The sequence below is a fragment of the Podarcis vaucheri genome, assembly GCF_965113315.1.
Source record: "Podarcis vaucheri genome assembly, chromosome: 3".
NCBI lineage: Eukaryota > Metazoa > Chordata > Lepidosauria > Squamata > Lacertidae > Podarcis > Podarcis vaucheri.
The window spans coordinates 5,186,666-5,206,517 of record NC_138761.1 but is presented as its reverse complement, the minus strand read 5'-3'; the positions used below and the strand labels follow the sequence as shown (position 1 = coordinate 5,206,517).

Here is a 19,852-nt window from a genome sequence, read left to right as displayed (position 1 = left end):
ACAACAACAACAATTTATTATTTTCACCCCGCCCATGTGGCTGGGTTTCCCCAGCCACTCTGGGCGGCTCCCAACAGAATATTAAAAACACGATAAAACATCAAACGTTAAAAACTTCCCTAAACAGGGCTGCCTTCAGATGTCTTCTAAAAGTCTGGTGGTTGTTTTTCTCCTTGCCATCTGGTGGGAGGGCATTCCACAGGGCAGGCGCCACCACCGAGAAGGCCCTCTGCCTGGTTCCCTGTAACCTCACTTCTCGCAATGAGGGAACCGCCAGAAGGCCCTCAGCGCTGGACCTCAGTGTCCGGGCAGAACGATGGGGGTGGAGACGCTCCTTCAGGTATACTGGGCCGAGAGCATTGGTCAATGCCAGACTCATGGGAGTTGTAACGTTGCAACATCTGGAAGACCGCGGGTTAGTTGCCAGTGACCTACATGGAATGTTGGCTGCAGTTGGCTGCAGATGTTTCCAGACTACAATTTCCATCCTCCCCGGCCAATGACTAAGCTGGCTGCAGATGATGGGAGTTGGGAGTCCCAACAGCATCTGATCAAACAGGGTTTCCCAAACTTGGGTCTCCAGTTGCTTTTGGACTACAACTCCCATCATCTATCTAGCAGGACCAGTGGGCAGGGATGATGAGAACTGTAGTCTGAAAAAACAGCTGGAGACTCATGTTTGGGAAACCCTGTGATAGGAGAGCACTGCTTCAGTTAATTCAAAATGCATAGCCCCTTTTGAAGTTTAGCTACTGAGCAGGGATCATGCACATCCTAAAGTTATCGTTGGACAACCGTGTATTGGTAGCTGGATGTCTGTTTTCCATATGGCCTGTTAAGCTGGTTGGATTGTTCACCTCGTAAAAGTAAGACTTCCATAAGATATCTCTGGTTTGTCTCTCTGCAGGTCTTTGCCTACGATCACTGCTTCTGGTCTATGGACGAAGCTGTCAAGGAAAAATATGCAGGTAGTATTTCAGGGCTGAGATACAGACCTAGTACTGATCTAGCAAGGAACAGAAGAACCTGCGTTATACCAAGTCAGGCTATTCGTCCATCTAGCTCATTATTATCTAAACTATCTGGGGTTTTCTCCCGGCTCTGCCTGGACATGGAGCGAAATATTTGTCTTGATGGGTAGGCTTAGTTTAAAAGTCAGTTTCAAAAAGTCAGTCTGCTAGGCCAGAGGTTTTCAACCTTTCTGAGTCCACGGCTCTCTTGACCAGCCACAGTCGTACCTTGGTTCTCAAACTTAATCCGTTCCGGAAGTCCATTCCAAAACCAAAGCGTTCCAAAACCAAGGTGTGCTTCCCCATAGAAAGTAATGCAAAATGGATTAATCTGTTCCAAACTTTTAAAAACAATCCTTAAAACAGCAATTTAACATGAATTTTACCATCTAATGAGACCATTGAGCCATAAAATGAAAGCAGTAAACAATGTACAGTGGTACCTTCTGCTTGCGAACGGGATCTGTTCCGGAGGCCCGTTCGCAACATGAAAAGCCCACAACCTGAAGCGTCATATCTGTGCAGGTGCGCGGCGCAATTTGGTGCCTGTGCACATGCGCGAAGCACGATTTAGCGCTTCTGTGCACGCGCAAGCAGCGAAACCCGGAAGTAATCCTTTCCGGTACTTCCTGGTCACCGCGGGACGCAACCTGAGAAAACATGAAGCAAACGTAACATGAGGTATGACTGTACTGCGGTCACACAATCAATCAATCAGTAGCGGAACTGGTTTCCACACAGCCGCAAAAACAAAACAAAAAGAGCCGCAAAAACAAAAACGCAAAATAAATAGCAAAAACAGACAGACTTCAGCGTAACACTCAAAACAGAACTCTGGCACTCAAAATGGAATTGTGGCACTCAAATCGGAAGCGTAAGACTCAAAACGGAGCACGTTCGACTTCCGGAAAAAAATCGCAAACCAGAATGCTTCCTTCTAGGTTTGTAGTGTTTGGGTTCCAAGTTGTTTGAGTACCAAGGCGTTTGAGAACCAAGATACCACTGTCCATTCTTTCTGTGGCTCCCTTGTGGGGAAGGGACATGGGTGGCGCTGTGGGTTAAACCACAGAGCCTAGGACTTGCAGATCAGAAGGTCAGCAGTTCGAATCCCTGCGACGGGGTGAGCTCCCGTTGCTCAGTCCCTGCTCCTGCCAACCTAGCAGTTCGAAAACATGTCAAAGTGCAAGTGGATCAATAGGTACCACTCCGGCGGGAAGGTAAACGGCGTTTCTTTGCGCTGCTCTGGTTCGCCAGAGGCGGCTTAGTCCTGCTGGCCACATGACCCGGAAGCTGTACGCCGGCTCCCACGGCCAATAAAGCGAGATGAGCGCCACAATCCCAGAATTGGCCATGACTGGACCTAATGGTCAGGGGTCCCTTTACCTTTACCTTGTGGGGAAACGTGAGCCGAGCCTCAGAAGCCCCGTTAAGTCACTCCTTGCCTACAGAGCCAGCAGCCCCTCACCCCTATTCAAGCACCTTTCCTTGTGGGGTCTTCCCTCAGCCTCCTCTCCTCTCTCCTCTCCTTGGGAGTCCTCTGGGCAGCTGCAGCCACTGCCCCAGTCTCTAATCTGCCCACCCCACCTCAAAGAGAAGTGCCTGCTCCCTGGCCAGCCCCAGAGGGACCACTCTCCTGCGGAGCTTGTGGCCAGGGCTGCTGCAACAAACAGCCATGCAAGACTTTGGGAGGCAGAAAAGCGAGAGGTTCATCAGAGGAGGGAGGGAAGGAAAGAGGGACAGAGACCAGTGTTGTCCGCAGCACCCCTGAACATCATTCAGGGCACCCCAGACTGCACCAGAGGCAATATTTCAAGCGACAAAGGCTGAAATTTATGACTAGGAAATGGTTCATTCAAGGCCCCAGAGCAGGGGTCAGCAAACTTTTTCAGCAGGGGGCCGGTCCACTGTCCCTCAGACTTTGTGGGGGGCCAGACTATATTTTGGGGGGGGGGGTGAACGAATTCCTATGCCCCACAAATAACCCAGAGATGCATTTTAAATAAAAGGACGCATTCTACTCATGTAAAAACACGCTGATTCCCGGACTGTCCGCGGGCCGGATTGAGAAGGCGATTGGGCCAGATCCGGCCCACGGACCTTAGTTTGCCTACCCATGCCCCAGAGAGTCTGTGCCCTCCCCCACCTTAAGGGTTAACACAGAGATTCACAGCAGAGGCTGAAAATTATCTGGGTTCATACCAGCATGGAGTCTCCTGTTACTTCCTGAGAAATCACCAGTCTGAGCAGAGGAATGATGGGTGGTGCAAAGGGGCTGCTGAACGTTTCCCCAGTCATCCTTTTCCCAGTGCAAAATTTGCCCTTCCCAAGTTGCTTCCAAAGTTAAAAGACTAAATCTTACCAAATTTGGCTGTGCACTGATGTTTCCTGCTGGACGCAGGCGTGGGCAGCCAAGGTAAGCGACCGTGTTTTCTTAAACTCTAGTTTTTCCACACACCCTGTTTTTATATAGCCTCTGTATGATCACAAGGATTTGCTCAAAAGCCTGCAGGGCAACGGACAAACCATTTTTATTTTTATTTTCTTAGGAAAAAAAGCAGGCACTTCCACTGAGCAAGAGGAAGTGGTCTTATTATTATATTAAAAATTATATAATAATTATAATAATTATATATATATAATTAATTTTATTTTTTTTATTATTAATAATAATAATAATGAAATAATAATACTACAGTGGTACCTCAGGTTACATACGCTTCAGGTTGCAGACTCCGCTAACCCAGAAATAGTGCTTCAGGTTAAGAACTTTTCTTCAGGATGAGAACAGAAATCATTCTCTGGCGGCACGGCGGCAGCAGCGGGCCCCGTTAGCTAAAGTGGTGCTTCAGGTTAAGAACAGTTTCAGGTTAAGAACAGACCTCTGGAACGAATTGAGTACTTAACCTGAGGTACCACTGTAATAACAATACTTAACACATCCTCCTTACATCTCCTCAGCCTTGGTCCTTTTACAGTCAGGCTGTGAAAGATGGGCTCATCTGTAGCTCAAGGCTGGATTCAGACACAGAGAAACAGTGTGGCCTAATGGGTGGAGCTGAACCTGGGAGACCCAGGTTCGAATTCCCTGCTCGTTTGCCAAGCTCCTTGGAAGACCTTTGGCCAGCAGCTATCGCTCGGTCCGGCCTTCCTAGCAGGTTAGTGGGTGAGGGCAAAACCAAGTAGCCCTTCCCCTCCCTGCAAGACTTCCTTGCAGGAAAGGTGTACTAAATCGCAAGGCCCACAGTCCATACGCTGCCTTATCGTGATCCATACCACATTGGTGTAAACGCAGAATATCACAAAAGGGACTTACGGGAGACTTCAGTGCGATCAGAATAAAGATCTGCCCTGCAGCTTCCGTCCTTAAAGGCTTCATTTGCTTTGGACACACATGAAAGACGTTAACAGTTCTCATATGATGCGCCTTGCAGCGTGTTTTGAAGTCCTGGAGGGTCTTATCAAAGGAGGTTTACGACTTCTTCCTCTTCTGACCGAGCCATTTGAATCTTTTTGTTCTAATTTTAGGCCAAGACGTTGTATTCCAGTGCCTTGGGGAAAACATTCTCCAGAACGCTTTTGAAGGCTACAACGCGTGCATCTTCGCCTATGGACAGACCGGTAAGCGCTTGCCCCTTGGGAGGATGGAAAAATAAAATAAAATAAAATAAAAAAGTTTCTGATTATATAAGATTACGCTTTGGCAGTTTGGTTAGGCCCTACCATCACCACACCCCGGGTTGCCGGACTACAACTCCCATCATCCCTGACTGCTGCCCCTGCTGACTATGGATGATGGGAGTTGTAGTCCCACAACATTTGGCAACCCAAGATTGAGAAAGGCTGATTTAGCACAGCCGCAAGAGACAGAAACCAGGATGGGAATAGAGAGAGATGAGCAGATTCTCCTTTGCTGAGCAGTTGGCCATTGATTCCTACAGGGACTGTGCTTCTCTGGGCATGAAAACTGTGGTCGTTTGGGGTTTTGCTCTGCTTCTGGGTTTTTTTTAAATATATAAAATTTTTATACATTTTTCTTTTTCATTCATTACATACCTCTCAAAGTCTTAGCATTTACTATACAGTGGTACCTCAGGTTACATACGCTTCAGGTTACAGACTCTGCTAACCCAGAAATAGTGCTTCAGGTTAAGAACTTTGCTTCAGGATGAGAACAGAAATCGTGCTCTGGCGGTGCGGTGGCAGCGGGAGGCCCCATTAGCTAAAGTGGTGCTTCAGGTTAAGAACAGTTTCATGTTAAGAACGGACCTCCGGAACGAATTAAGTACTTAACCCAAGGTACCACTGTACTAATAGTGTGAATGCTTATTTAAATCCCGCCATCAAGTCTATAGACTTTTTTGTTTCTGCAAGTATAATATAAATGATTCCCATTTCTTTTTCAGAGTCTCTGTTGTCTTTTTCTCTTAGTCTGTCTGTCATTTTTGCCAGTTCTGCATAGTTCAGCAACTTCTCTTGGCATGTTCTTTAGTTGGTATTTCTCCAGTCTTCCAATTTTGTGCAATCAACATTCTTGCTGCTGTAGTGGCATACATAAATAAAGTCCTCTTTTCTTTTGGTTTGTCTTGGCCTAAAATACCTAGTAAAAAGGCTTCTGGTTTTTTTTACAAAAGTTATTTTCAACATTTTCTTCAGTTCATTATATATCATTTCCCAATAGGCGTTTACCTTTTTACAATCCCACCACATGTGATAAAACGTACCTTCTGTTTCACATCTCCAACACTCTTTTCATTTTTGCCAGTTTAACCGGTGATAGATACCATCTATACATCATTTTCATATAGTTCTGCTTCTGGGATTAGCCTACATAGGTGAGTGGCAGAAGGGCAGCTGACCTCCTCGCCATCCTAGTCCCCCACAGAGGCCGTCGGCTATTGTTGCACGTCGAGCCAAAGCTTAGTTGATGCAGTGAGTGGAGAGGATATAAGTTAGGGACAGGACTGAACTTCCCCTCTCCTACCCATCAAATTTCTTTATGTTGCAAACTGCCCTGTGGCCTTCGGAAGAAAGACAGCATTTAAATTTAACAAAGAATAAGAGTAAACTTTATATGAACAGTGAGCACTGGCGATATGAGGGGTTTGATCGTTTTTAGGTTGGGGTGGAAGGAATTTTCTTCCTTGCTTATTCTGCTCACTGACTCTACACCAGGAAATAATAATAATAATAATAATAATAATAATAATAATAATAATAATAATAATAATAGTAATAATAGTACAGTGGTGCCTCGCAAGACGAAAAGAATCCGTTCTGTGATTCTCTTCGTCTAGCGGGTTTTTCGTCTTGCGAAGCAAGCCCATTGACGGATTAGCAGATTAGCGCTATTAGCGGCTTTTAGCGGCTTATCGGCTTATCAGATCAGCTGATAAGCGGCTTAGCGGCTTAGAAAAAGGGGGGGAGGAAAAAAACCTGAGGAACTTGCAAGACATTGTTGTCTTGCGAAGCAAGCCCATAGGAGATTCGTTTTGCGAAGCACCTCCAAAACGGAAAACTCTTTCGTCTAGCGAGTTTTCTGTCTTGCGAGGCATTCGTCTTGCGGGGCACCACTGTAATAGTAATAACTTATTTATACCCCGCCCATCTGGCTGGGTCCCCCCAGCCACTCTGGGCGGCTTCCAACAAAACACTAAAATACAATAACCTATTAAACATTAAAATCTTCCCTAAACAGGGCTGCATTCAGATGTCTTCTAAAAGTTTAGGAGTTATTTTTCTCTTTGACATCTGGTGGGAGGGTGTTCCACAGGGCGGGTGCCCCTACCGAGAAGGTCCTCTGCCTAGTTCCCTGTAACTTGGCTTCTCGCAATGAGGGAACCGCCAGAAGGCCCTCGGCGCTGGACCTCAGTGTCCAGGCTGAACGATGGAGGTGGAGACGCTCCTTCAGGTATACTGGGCCGAGGCCATTTAGGGCTTTCAAGGTCAGCACCAACACTTTGAATTGTGCTCGGAAACGGAATGGGAGCCAATGTGTTATATGGTCTTGGCAGCCGCTCCCAGTCACCAGTCTACTGCCAGATTCTGGATTAATTGTAGTTTCCGGGTCACCTTCAAAGGTAGCCCCACACAGAGTGCATTGCAGTAGTCCAAGCGGGAGATAACTAGAGCATGCACCACTCTGGCAAGACAGTCCGCAGGCAGATAGGGTCTCAGCCTGCGTACCAGATGGAGCTGGTAGACAGCTGCCCTGGACACAGAACTGACTTGTGCCTCCATGGACAGCTGTGAGTCCAGAATGACTCCCAGGCTGCGCACCAGGTCCTTCAGGGGCACAGTTACTGTAGAGAAGGATCTCTCCTGCCCGCCTCGCTACCGTCCTAGAGTTAAGCACAGCTTCTTTACCCCGCGTCTGGTGGAAGATTTCAATGGCCCGCCTTTTGATTTGACAGTGCAAGTTTTGTTTTTAAGATGGTTTGTGAGTAATGTGCTGTGCGTAACCTGTAAAGCACAAACCTAAAGAGTTTTATAATAATAATAATGGGCCCAATCTAGCCTAAGGGGATGGGGGCGGAAAAAAGGAGGTCGCTCTGTCTCCTTGGAGGAAGGGATAGCGATGGGAGTTGAAAGTGTTCATAGCCGCAGCTTTTCTCTATGCAGGGCGTACAGGAAGCGGGTAGGGGAAATTTTCCTCCCTCTCTCATAACACTTTAAGAACTTGTGGATTTCCAGGGAAGCAGAACATGGGAAGATTCAGAACAAATAAAAGGACGTAATCATGCAGTAAATAGTTGGACTGTGGAACTCCCTGCCACAGGACACAGTGAAAGCCAACTAACTGGGATGGCTCTGAAAGAGGATTGACAGGTCTAGCTGCGACTACAGCAGGAAAGGCCAGAGATCATTACAGTGATACCTCCAGTTGTGAATGGGATCCGTTCTGGAGGTCCGGTCGCGTTCCGAGGAATTCGCAAACAGAGGACCGCTTCTGCACATGTGTGCATCGTGGTTTAGTGTTTCTGCACATGCGCCTGACGCATAGAGCACTTCTGCGCATGCGCATGTGGCGAAACCTGGAAAAATACTTCCAGGTTTGCCATGTTTGCATCCCGAAGTTTACATATCCAGAGGGATACATAAGCAGACGTACAACTGCACATTGACATTTGTGGAAGGCTATGCTTTCCTGTGGAATTTCTTCCGGGAATTTGGAGTATAGTAGTACCTCTGGTTGTGAATGGGATCCGTTCCAGAGGCCCGTTCACAACATGAAAAGAACGCAAGCAGCAGTGGCGCATCTGTGCACATGCGGGTTACGACTCGCCACTTCTGCGCATGCGTGTGATGTCATTTTGTGCTTCTGCGCATGTGCGAGCGGCGAAACCCGGAAGTAACCCTTTCCGGTACTTCCGGGTCAACGCAGGACGCAACCTGAAAGAACGTAACATGAAGCAGACGTAACATGAGGTATGACTGTAGTTTTGTTTCACCTTCCCACCTGCAAATCTAGAACTCCCCCCTTTTTTTTTTGCCGGTCTCCTTGGTAGCTCACTTGCGAAGGCACCCTGAAATTCTCCCTTTCTTCCTATCCGCCGCCCTTTTCCTCCCTTCCTCCTAAAGTGCCTCTTCCTCCCCTTTTTACGCAGGGTCCGGAAAGTCTTATACCATGATGGGCACAGCTGACCAGCCTGGACTAATCCCTCGCCTGTGCAGCACCCTCTTCGAAAGGGCCCAGAAAGAGGAGAGCGAGGAGCAGAGCTTCAAAGTGGAGGTTTCTTACATGGAGATTTACAACGAGAAAGTCCGGGACCTGCTGGACCCAAAGGGGTAAGGGGGAACGCGGCAGGGATCGAGGTGGCCAGCAACCCATTGAGCCAGGCGGTGAAAGCCTGCCTGTTCTCAAGGCATGCCTTCGGAGGTGCCAGCTGAACGAACATGTCTTCTGAACAAAATGGACAGTTTTCGCTTAGCCGGGAGGGCCAGCCCTCCGTAACAGAGGGTGTGTGCTTTGCTTGAGAAATATCCTCAGCATTTTTCGGTAGGGCTGCAGAGCCATCGCAGGACTCCTGCAGAGTAGGGCTAAGCAATACAGTCATAGGTAAAGGTAAAGGGACTCCTGACCATTAGGTGACCGACTCTGGGGTTGCGGTGCTCATCTCGCTTTATTGGCCAAGGGAGCCAGCGTTTGTCTGCAGACAGCTTCCGGGTCATGTGGCCAGCAGGACTAAGCCGCTTCTGGCGAACCAGAGCAGCGCATGGAAACACCGTTTACCTTTCCGCCGGAGTGGTACCTATTTATCTACTTGCACTGGTGTGCTTTCGAACTGCTTGGTTGGCAAGAGCAGGGACCGAGCAACGGGAGCTCACCCCGTCGTGGGGATTCGAACCGCCGACCTTCTGATCGGCAAGTCCTAGGCTCTGTAGTTTAACCCACAGCGCCACTTGTGTCCCCAATACAGTCATACCTCAGGTTAAAAAACGGAATGGGTTACTTCTGGGTTTCGCCACTCGCGCTGCGCAGACACTCAAAATGACGTCACGTGCATGTGCAGAAGTGGCAAATCACGATCCGCAGACGCGGGTTGCGTTCTGCTCGGGTAGCAAATAGGGCTCCGGAACGGATCCTGTTCGTAACCAGAGGTAACACTGTATTGGGTTTTCAGCATTGTGATATATCATCAGCCAAACATCGCAATATACTTATACAGCCGTACCTGGGAAGTCAAACTTCGCATTGCGACTCAAATGTTTTGGCTCCCGGACGCCGCAAACCCGGAAGTGAGCGTTCTAGTTTGTGAACGTTCTTTGGAACCCGAACGTCCGACGCAGATACCGCAGCTTCCTATTGGCTGCAGGAAGCCGCACCTTGGTTTCCGAACGTTTTGGAAGTCAAACGGACTTCCAGAACAGATTCCGTTCGACTTCCGAGGTGCAACTGTTTATCGCAATGTCTGAAATAAGGATGGAAATATAAATAATAATAATTTATTATTTATACCCCGTCCATCTGACTGGGTTTCCCCGGCCCCTCTGGGTGGCTCCCAACAGAATATGAAAAACACAATAAAACATCAAACATTAAAAACCTCCCTAAACAGGGCTGCCTTCAGATGTCTTCTATGCAGAGACATTGGCTGGCTTCACAGTTTTTCCCACGTCCTGATTTTACATAGCACGCACACACACAAACACACCATGATTTGCCGTATATTGCCAGGTCAAAACTATGAAATCAGTATCGTGATACAGACTTGAAACTGGTTTTGGACGATATATCAATATATCTCCCAGCCTTACTGGAGAGCTTCTGACGACCAGTGTAGACAATACTGAGATAGGTGGACTGGTGGCAGAAGACAGTTTCATGCATTCCTAGTACGTCAAGTCAGAACTGCAGTTAATTTGGCTGATCCGTAACTTTCACTTTATTTTTCTTTTAAATTGCAGCTCCACTCCGCTCAAATCAGATTGAGACCATGGTGCAGGGAGAGAAGGGATTGACTTTACCTGTTTGGGCTGCCAGTTGTTGTTGTTGTTATTTTTATTTTATTTATTTATTATTATTATTATTATTATTATTATTATTATTATTATTACTACTACTATTCTAATTATTTAAATATATTGCCTGCCCTTTACCCTGAGGCAGGTTACAGCAATATAAAATACAGCATTTAAAACAGTTTTGAATAATTTAGAATTACAAAAACAATGCAATCACGCCTAACAACAACACACTGTAATAGAAAGTAATAAAAGCTCATGCAATTGCTTATATTTGGAGTTCCAGTCTTTCTGCATCAGAGAACTTCATCTTTGGAGGGTCAAGGCTAAGTCATGAAAGGAGAGGGAAGTCTAAATAGCCCCAGACGTATGTCCTTGGCAAATATCTCTTAACCTTCCCTCTTCCCAGCCCTCCCAAGATAATTGTCACCTTGCGTTAACTCGAATGCCTTTCAAACCTAAAGAAGTGTTAACAGTTATTTGTCTGTACTTCCCTGTTAGCGTGGAAAGGAATGCGCAGTTCTTATCTCTTCTATATTTTTTTTTTTAAAAAAAGTTGTGCGGTTGCATTCCTACCCTCCACCAGTTGCGGGAATTGGTTGGCAAAATGTGCCGTGACTTGGAGCACACTGGGCCTGATCTAAGCTGAGCATCCTTTGGTTTCCAGAGGAAGGGTTTAAGCGCATGACTCAACTCTCCCGTTGGAAATCGGTAGCACTTAGCTTTGGCTGCCTGGGTCGTGGGCCCAACATTTGCAAGGAGAATAACGCCTTGTTCTCTGTGCTTGCTTTGGAAACAGGAGTCGACAGTCGTTGAAAGTCAGAGAGCACAGCGTTTACGGACCATACGTGGATGGGCTTTCTAAACTGGCTGTTGCCTGTTACAAGGTAAAGAAATCTAATTGCTTGGTGGCAATAACAGCCAAAGCTGCTTACAGTACATAAAAAAATAACAATGGCGCAGTTCAGATGCGACGGTCCCAGTCCAGTAAACTGTGGTTTGCAGCTGTGAAAACAAGGTGCTGGACTTTGACAGTGCTTTGGGGTTTTTTTGCAGAATCATTTTTACCAATTTTGCAAGTTGTTGTTGTTGTTATTATTATTATTATTAATTTATTTATACCCTGCCCATCTGGCTGGGTTTCCCCAGGCACTCTGGGCGACTTCCAACAGAATATTAAAATACAATAGTCTATTAAACATTAAAAGCTTCCCTGAACAGGGCTGCCTTCAGATGTCTTCTAAAAGTCTGGTAGTTCTTTTTCTCTTTCGTTTTAATGAATCAGCCACAAATTAAAACAAATTAAATACCTATCCTGCCTCCGTCATTGGGATGCCTCCCCTCAGCACCAGCTTGGCTGTGCTTCAGGAAAACTCGAATATTTGCAAGTCTATTCCTTAATCATAGGTTGGTGTTCCGTATCGCCCACCTCTGGGTATACAAGCCCGGCCAGGATTAAGGATATGATATGCTCTCGCAGGCGTACACAGAGGTCTTGAACGCCTTCATTCCCCCAGTCTTCAAAAAAGTAAATAAAAAAATCTTGTAAAACCGGTTTAATGAGTGAGAGCACACTGTTTGCAGAAATGTTAGCGATAGCCTGAAGCACTTATAGAAAGTTTAGCATGCAAGGAAGGTGGCTGGGGCCTCTTGGCTGTGTTTGCAGCAGCCACACGTGGAGAACGAAAAGGAGACAAAGCCACAAACACAGGAAGCAGCCTTATGTTGAATCTGCCTGCCTGGTGCCGGCCCACCCATGAGGCAGGATGAGGCGACTGCCTCAGGCGGCAGGATACACAGGGGCAGCAGATCCAATCTCCAAGGACTGCATTACTTGCTTCTGCAGTGGCAACGATGGCTGTGACGTTCTCTTTGGGGGCCGGATCTGTCCCCCGCCCCAAACGTTGCCTCTACGGTGGCCCGTTAGGGTCTCATAGGCACTGCCGTTCTCCTCCCACCCTTGTTCCCGATGTAAATCTGAATTCCCTCCTTGTTCCTGACGCCGATATTCACCCACCTGCAATGCCGCGTCCAGTTCTGGGCACCACAATTTAAGAAGGTTGTTAACAAGCTGGAAGTTGTGCAGAGGAGGGCAACCAAGATGATCAGGGGTCTGGAAGCCAAGCCTGATGAGGAACGGTCGAAGAAGCTGGGTATGTTTAGCCTGGAAAAGAGGAGATATGAGAGCTGTCTTCAAATATCTCAAGGGCTGTCACATGGAAGATGGAGCAAGCTTATTTTCTTCGCTCTGGAGGGTAGGATTTGGACTTGTAACTTGAATCCATTGTTTTGTGTACTAGCCTCCAGAGCTGGAGAAAAAAAGCTTACTCCACCTTCTATGTGACAGCTCTTGAGATATTTGAAGATGGCTATCATAGATGGCAGAAAGTGAGGAGGAATTAAAGAACCTTTTAATGAGGGTGAAAGAGGAGAGCGCAAAATATGGTCTGAAGCTCAACATCAAAAAAAACCAAGACCATGGCCACTAGTCCCATCACCTCCTGACAAATAGAAGGGGAAGAAATGGAGGCAGTGAGAGATTTTACTTTCTTGGGCTCCATGATCACTGCAGATGGTGACAGCAGCCACAAAATTAAAAGCCGCCTGCTTCTTGGGAGAAAAGCAATGACAAACCTAGACAGCGTCTTAAAAAGCAGAGACATCACCTTAAGGTCCGTATACTTAAAGCTATGGTTTTCCCAGTAGTGATGAGCTGGACCATAAAGAAGGTTGATTGCCGTAGAAGAAGAGGAAGAAGAGGAAGAAGAAGAAGAAGAAGAAGAAGAAGAAGAAGAAGAAGAAGAGGAGGAGTTTGGATTTGATATCCCACCTTTCACTCCCTTTAAGGAGTCTCAAAGCGGCTAACATTCTCCTTTCCCTTCCTCCCCCACAACAAACACTCTGTGAGGTGAGAGGGGCTGAGAGACTTCAAAGAAGTGTGACTAGCCCAAGGTCACCCAGCAGCTGCATGTGGAGGAGCGGAGATGCGAACTCGGTTCCCCAGATTACAAGACTACCGCTCTTAACCACTACAAGACTACCGCTCTTAACCACTACACCACACTGAAGAATTGATGCTTTTGAATTTTGGTGCTGGAGGAGACTCTTGAGAGTCCCATGGACTGCAAAAAGATCATAACTATCCATTCTGAAGGAAACCAGCCCTGAGTGCTCACTGGAAGCACAGATCCTGCAGCTGAGGCTCCAAGACTTTGGCCACCTCATGAGAAGAGAAGACTCCCTGGAAAAGACCCTGATGTTGGGAAAGATGGAGGGCACAAGGAGAAGGGGACGACAGAGGATGAGATGGTGGGACAGTGTTGTCGAAGCTACCAGCATGAGTTTGACCAAACGGCAACGGCGGGAGGCAGTGGAAGACAGGAGTGCCTGGTGTGCTCTGGTCCGTGGAGTCAAGAAGAGTCGGACACGACTAAACAATAACAGCATCATAGTTCCGCTCAGTCTCCTCTTTCTCTGGCTGAACATACCCAGCTCCTTCGACCGTTCCTCATCAGGCTTGGAGGAAAGGGCTATGGATGGCTACCGGCCACATTCTTTGTGCTCTGCTTCCACAGCTGGAGACAGCAATGCTTCCAGGTAACAGTTTCTGGAAACCCCAGAGGGAGGAGAGGGCTCTTGCGTTCAGATTGTGCTTGCATCCAGTCAACTGCTGTGAGAGCAAGACGCCACTGGGCTGATCCAACACGCTCTTCTCCTGTTCTTACGTTGGACAGATGCACAGTGCCTTTCCACTGAGAAGTGGGGGACTTCCAGATCCCAGAGCCAGGACTCCAGGCTTACTCTGGAGGAAAGGGGTGTGACTTGCATAGCTGGAAATGAAGCCCTGAACACAACGATACGATAATCTTTATTGTCATTGTCCCATACAGAACAACGAAATTGAAAAAATCTACATCAGACATTCGAAAAACCAACAAACCAGCTATCCCAGCCTGGTTAACCCCGGAAAAACTCTGATATCCCATAATTAAATACAATATACTAGCATAGAGACTACCGGTACCTTAAAAGGTAAAGGGACCCCTGACCATTAGGTCCAGTCGTGACCGACTCTGGGGTTGCAGCACTCATCTCGCTTTATTGGCCGAGGGAGCTGGCGTACAGCTTCCGGGTCATGTGGCCAGCATGACTAATCCGCTTCTGGCAAACCAGAGCAGCACACGGAAACGCCATTTACCTTCCCGCCGGAGTGGTACCTATTGATCTACTTGCACTTTGACGTGCTTTCGAACTGCTAGGTTGGCAGGAGCAGGGACCGAGCAACGGGAACTCACCCCGTCGTGGGGATTCGAACTGCCAACCTTCTGATTGGCAGGTCCTAGGCTCTGTGGTTTAACCCACAGTGCCACCCGTGTTCCTATTAAATATTTATTTATTTATTTATTTATTTATTCATTCATTCATTCATTCATACATCACCCATCTGGCCGAGTTTCCTCAGCCACTCTGGGCGGCTTCCAATCAAGTGTTAAAAACAATACAAGCCTGCTATCCTAACCTGCTTAACCCCCTAAAAACTCTGATAACCCATAATTAAATGCAATATACTCCCATAGAGACTACCTTACACTGCGTTTAAAACCCAAATCGCATTTGGATAGAAACTGTTCCTCAGAACGGAATCAACCCAGCAGCTCTCGCGACGGGTTAAGTTGGGGGTTTATCTTCCGAGCTCGAAGCTTGTTTAATTTCGAGGCCGGATTGTTCTGTGTGGCCAGAATGTTTTCCTTTGCTGTGAATTCATGTTTTGTTACCCAGCCGACTTGTCAAAATAAGGGACGGAATGTGCCCAGTGATGGTCAAGGGCAGTTGGAGCAAGATGAGTTGTGTAGGGCTCCCTTGAAACGGCATCTCTCCGCAAGATTCCATGGATGGCACGAAATGTTGGTTGTTTTGCTAATTCTTACAGCAGTCCTGAAAGAGAGGCATATTTTGATGTTATCGCCATATGGCAGATGGACAACATGAAGGCTCAGGAACGAACATAGCTGGATTTTGTTTTGTTTTTGTTTTTGTCTTGCACTTAATTTATTTATTATTAATGTTGCAATACATATATGAAATCTTTACATATTGATACATATACATTATATTCGCAAATTCACATTTTCACATTTCATTATGTACCAACATTTATCCATTTCTTATTTCTTGCTCTCGGACTTCCTTGTTATTATTTTGTAACTTTATTATTGAGATTGTAATTTTGTATCTTAATAATTAAACATTCAATCTTATATATCTGCTAAGCTTAGCTTAGCTTAACTTAACTTTGTGAAATCAGTCTATACATATCAATAAATTCCTGTTGGAGCATCTTTTGGTCATGTATTCTTCTACACCTTTCCATTCCTGTTTGAGATTTTGATTAGATTGCATTCTAATTGTTGCCGTCGTTTTTGCTAATTCAATCATTTCAAAAAAATTATTTTGCCAATCTCTCAATGTTGGAACTTCTTCTGATTTCCAATTTTTTGCAATCAATAACCTTGCGGCAGCTGTTGCATATAAAAAGCTTCTCTTTTGGGATGTCATTTGTTATAATTCCTAAAAGGAATATTTCCGGCTTCTTACCAATTGTTGTTTTAAACATAGTCAGATTTTGAACCGGGGCTTTTCAGTCCCAGGCTGCACACGTCGTTTACCCTTCACAGCGCTACTGTTCCCAGCACCCTCAAACTACAGTTCCCAGGATTCTTTTGGGGGAAGCTGTGTTCTTTGAAAAGTAGAGACATCACCTTGCCAACAAAGGTCCATATAGTAAAAGCTATGGTTTTCCCAGTAGTGATGTATGGAAGTGAGAGCTGGACCATAAAGAAGGCTGATCACCGAAGAATTGATGCTTTTGAATTCTGGTGCTGTAGGAGACTCTTGAGAGTCCCATGGACTGCAAGAAGATCAAACCTCTCCATTTTGAAGGAAATCGGCCCTGAGTGCTCACTGGAAGGACAGATCCTGAAGCTGAGGTTCCAATATTTTGGCCACCTCAGGAGAAGAAAAGACTCCCTGGAAAAGAGCCTGATGTTGGGAAAGATGGAGGGCACAAGGAGAAGGGGACGACAGAGGACGAGATGGCTGGACAGTGTTCTCGAAGCTGCCAGCATGAGTTTGACCAAACGGCGGGAGGCAGTGGAAGACAGGAGTGCCTGGCGTGCTCTGGTCCAGGGGGTCACGAAGAGTCGGACATGGCTAAACGACTAAACAAGAACAAGTGTGCTTTGAATATCTGGCACAAACAGAGCCCCATTCCTTTCGCCTCCTCTGGGCTAGGCTATCTCCCAGGATGCAGGCATTGCAGGGGCTGGACTAGATGAAATTTGGGGTCCCTTCCAGCTCTCCTATCCTAGGATTCCGTGATAAACCTAATCCTCTTAGGTGTGAGAGCCAGTGTGGTGTAGTGGTTAAGAGCGGTAGTCTCGTGTCAGGGAACTGACATCGGAGGAAAGGGAAGTGGTAAGGCTCCCAGAGACTGGGAGAGAGTCAACAGCCAAAGCAGGGACCAGCAGGGGGAGCGCGGGGTCTCTGGAGGAGGATCTCAGTAATGCTGAGAGAGACGCAGCAGCCCAGGCAGGAAGCAGCAGGGGAGAGAAAGGGGTGAGAGACACTTCGAGCGAAAATAGCGGGGAGGTGTCAGAAGCAACTGCAGGGAGACCCATGCTGCGCCGGAAGCTGCCACGTCGTGAGTCCAGGAGACGTGTTTCCGTTAAGGAACTTCTTTGCTGGAAGCGCTTCCGCAGACAGCCACTGTCAGACTCTACTAGTGACTAGAGCAGACATGTCTGAGGAGCTCTGTCACACACAGAGGTTTGTGGGGTCGCACAAACTCTGAAGGGGCACAATTTTAAGCACAAGCAGCTAACCATCCCTTGACAGCAGTCTGACAGTCTCTGTACGCTGCCTGTGCAGGAGAAAGCATCATGAGCAACCCAGTCGGAACCGGAGACGCAGGGGTTGGAGCTGGTCCAAGCTTGGAAGAAAGGTATCAAGCTCTGGAGGTCCAACTTGCGCTGCAGACGGCGAGGCTCGAGGAGAGAAGGGCTCAGGATGCTGACAAAAAGGGGAGAACCACTCAGTTCCCCAGAAAGGTACCAGGATTGGTGCAGAAGTTTGGGGGGGACCCCAAGGATTATCATGCCTTTAGGACTGAGATGCAATATGCTCTGAATGTGCAGTTTGATGAGTTCCCTGATGAGGAATCGCGAGTTGCGTTCGTAATTGGGCATCTTGAGAAGGGGGCGCGGGACTGGGTTCGACCCCTGATGGCAACGCACAACGATATCCTAAAGGACACTATGAAATTCTTTCGTGCAATGGATATCATGTTTTCCAGCGATATTGAGGAAGGGTTGGTACGCAGACAGCTAATGGCTTGCAAGCAGGGAAGCAGATCTGTCCGTGAGTACTGGACTGAATTTACCATGCTGATTCACAGATTGGGGTGGGATTTATCGGCGGCACCCATTCAGATGCTATTTGAAGAAGGTCTTGCTTCAGCTGTGAAAGACGAGCTGGCCAGGAGCCCCAGGGCGGGGTCTATGGATCAGCTGACCAAATCTGCGCTGACCATTGGAGCGCGCCAGGAGGCAAGAGCCTTGGAGAGGCGGGAAGGGAGAGGGGAACGTTGGAAGGAGTTACGCATTCCAGACATTCCTGAGCCAGCTTTCCCGCCGGCAGAGCCGATGGAAATCGGAACAGCCCGCGCGCGCGCAGTTTCAAAGCCCAGTGAGGGGGCGAAGAAGGAGGGAAAGGGAGCCCGGAAATGCTATCTCTGCCAACAGCCAGGCCACTTTGCCAGAGTCTGCCCCCAGAGGAAGGAATGGCAAGGGATGGTGGGAGCTGTTGAGGGGGAAGAGCAGGGAGAAACGGAGCAGGTAAAAGCCAACGCCTGGTTGCCAGCAGGGCACTGCAGCCAGGCCAAAGAGCAGTGAAAGTGCCCCTTCCCCAAGTGCCAGTGCCAGAAGCTCCTCGACCTGCTCTAGTGATTGAAGTGTCGCTAGAGCTGCAAAATGGACACCCCCTAAAAATAAAGGCGCTGTTGGACTCAGGCAGCTCCTGCAATTTCATGAGCAAGGAGTTTGCTGCTGAACACCAGATACAGACTATCCCTTTAAGCAACCCCCTGCAGGTGACCACGATTGATGGCAGGGAACTGTTGGGAGGAGGCGTCAGCTTGCAGACCGTCCCAATGATAATGAGGGTGGCAAGGCACACAGAACTGATAGCGTTTAATGTGGCCACCTTGGGAGGCGCTCCCATTATTTTGGGAATGAGCTGGCTAGCCCTACATGATCCGCTGGTGGGCTGGCATCAAAGAGTGGTTTCCTTCGGTTCCGCACACTGCTTAGAACACTGCAGGGCGGAAAAGGGGTCAGCAGGGGCCCAAGCCACCCTAGCAGGGACGGAAGTGATGGAGAAGGGGAAGGTGCCACCACAGTATGCTGATCTCAGCGACGTGTTCAGCGAGAAGGAAGCGGACCAACTACCCCCGCATAGGCCCTTTGATTGCCAGATCAATTTACTCCCTGGAGCACAGCTTCCTGTAGGCAAGTTGTATGCCATGTCAGACAGGGAGATGCAGGAGTTGCGAGCGTTCATTGACAAGAACCTGAAGAGAGGCTTCATCAGAGAGTCCAAGGCAGCGGGGGGTAGCCCAGTGTTTTTTGTGGATAAAAAAAAACACGGACAAGCCGAGGCTGGTATGTGACTTTCGGGCCCTAAATGCAGTGACAGAGCCGGCGGCTTTTCCTATGCCCAGGATTGATGATATTTTGACCAGGGTGCGAAAAGGAAAGATTTTTACAAAGCTGGACCTAAGGGGGGCGTACAACCTGATACGTATAAGGAAAGGGGATGAATGGAAGACCACCATGTTCACCCCTTTGGGGGCATTTGAATACCTCGTTATGCCTTTTGGATTACAAACAGGCTCCGCGTGTTTTCAAGCCTTTATGAACCATGTACTGGGGCCTTTGCTCTACAAGAATTGCGTGGCCTTCTTAGATGACGTGTTGGTGTATTCGGAGAATGAGGAGCAACATGTGAGAGACGTCAGAGAAGTGTTGAGCAGGCTGCAAGCCAACAGACTGTGGGTGAAACTGGAAAAGTGTCAGTTTCATACCAAGGAGGTGGAATTCCTGGGGTACCGCTTGTCAGACAAGGGGTTGGCCATGGACCCCGGCAAGGTTCAAGCGGTGCTGGAATGGAAAACACCCAAGACCAAGAAGGATGTGCAGAGGTTCCTAGGGTTTGGAAACTTTTATCGTAAGTTCATCCGAAACTTCGCCCACCTGACGGCGCCCATCACGGACTGTCTCAGCAGCAAAAAGAAGTTTGTTTGGACGGGGGAGGCGGAGCGAGCG

General features: G+C 47.7%; 1 protein-coding gene across 1 annotated transcript in view; it reads left to right on the top strand.

The window, feature by feature from the left end:
* Positions 1 to 19,852, top strand: part of KIF13B (kinesin family member 13B) — a 207,893-nt gene that overhangs the window by 63,471 nt on the left and 124,570 nt on the right. Inside the window, exons 4-7 of the mRNA XM_082216297.1 lie at positions 908 to 968; positions 4,536 to 4,628; positions 8,615 to 8,795; positions 11,272 to 11,359. Of these exons, the coding sequence (XP_082072423.1) occupies positions 908 to 968; positions 4,536 to 4,628; positions 8,615 to 8,795; positions 11,272 to 11,359 (423 nt within the window). The remainder of the gene's footprint in view (positions 1 to 907; positions 969 to 4,535; positions 4,629 to 8,614; positions 8,796 to 11,271; positions 11,360 to 19,852) is intronic.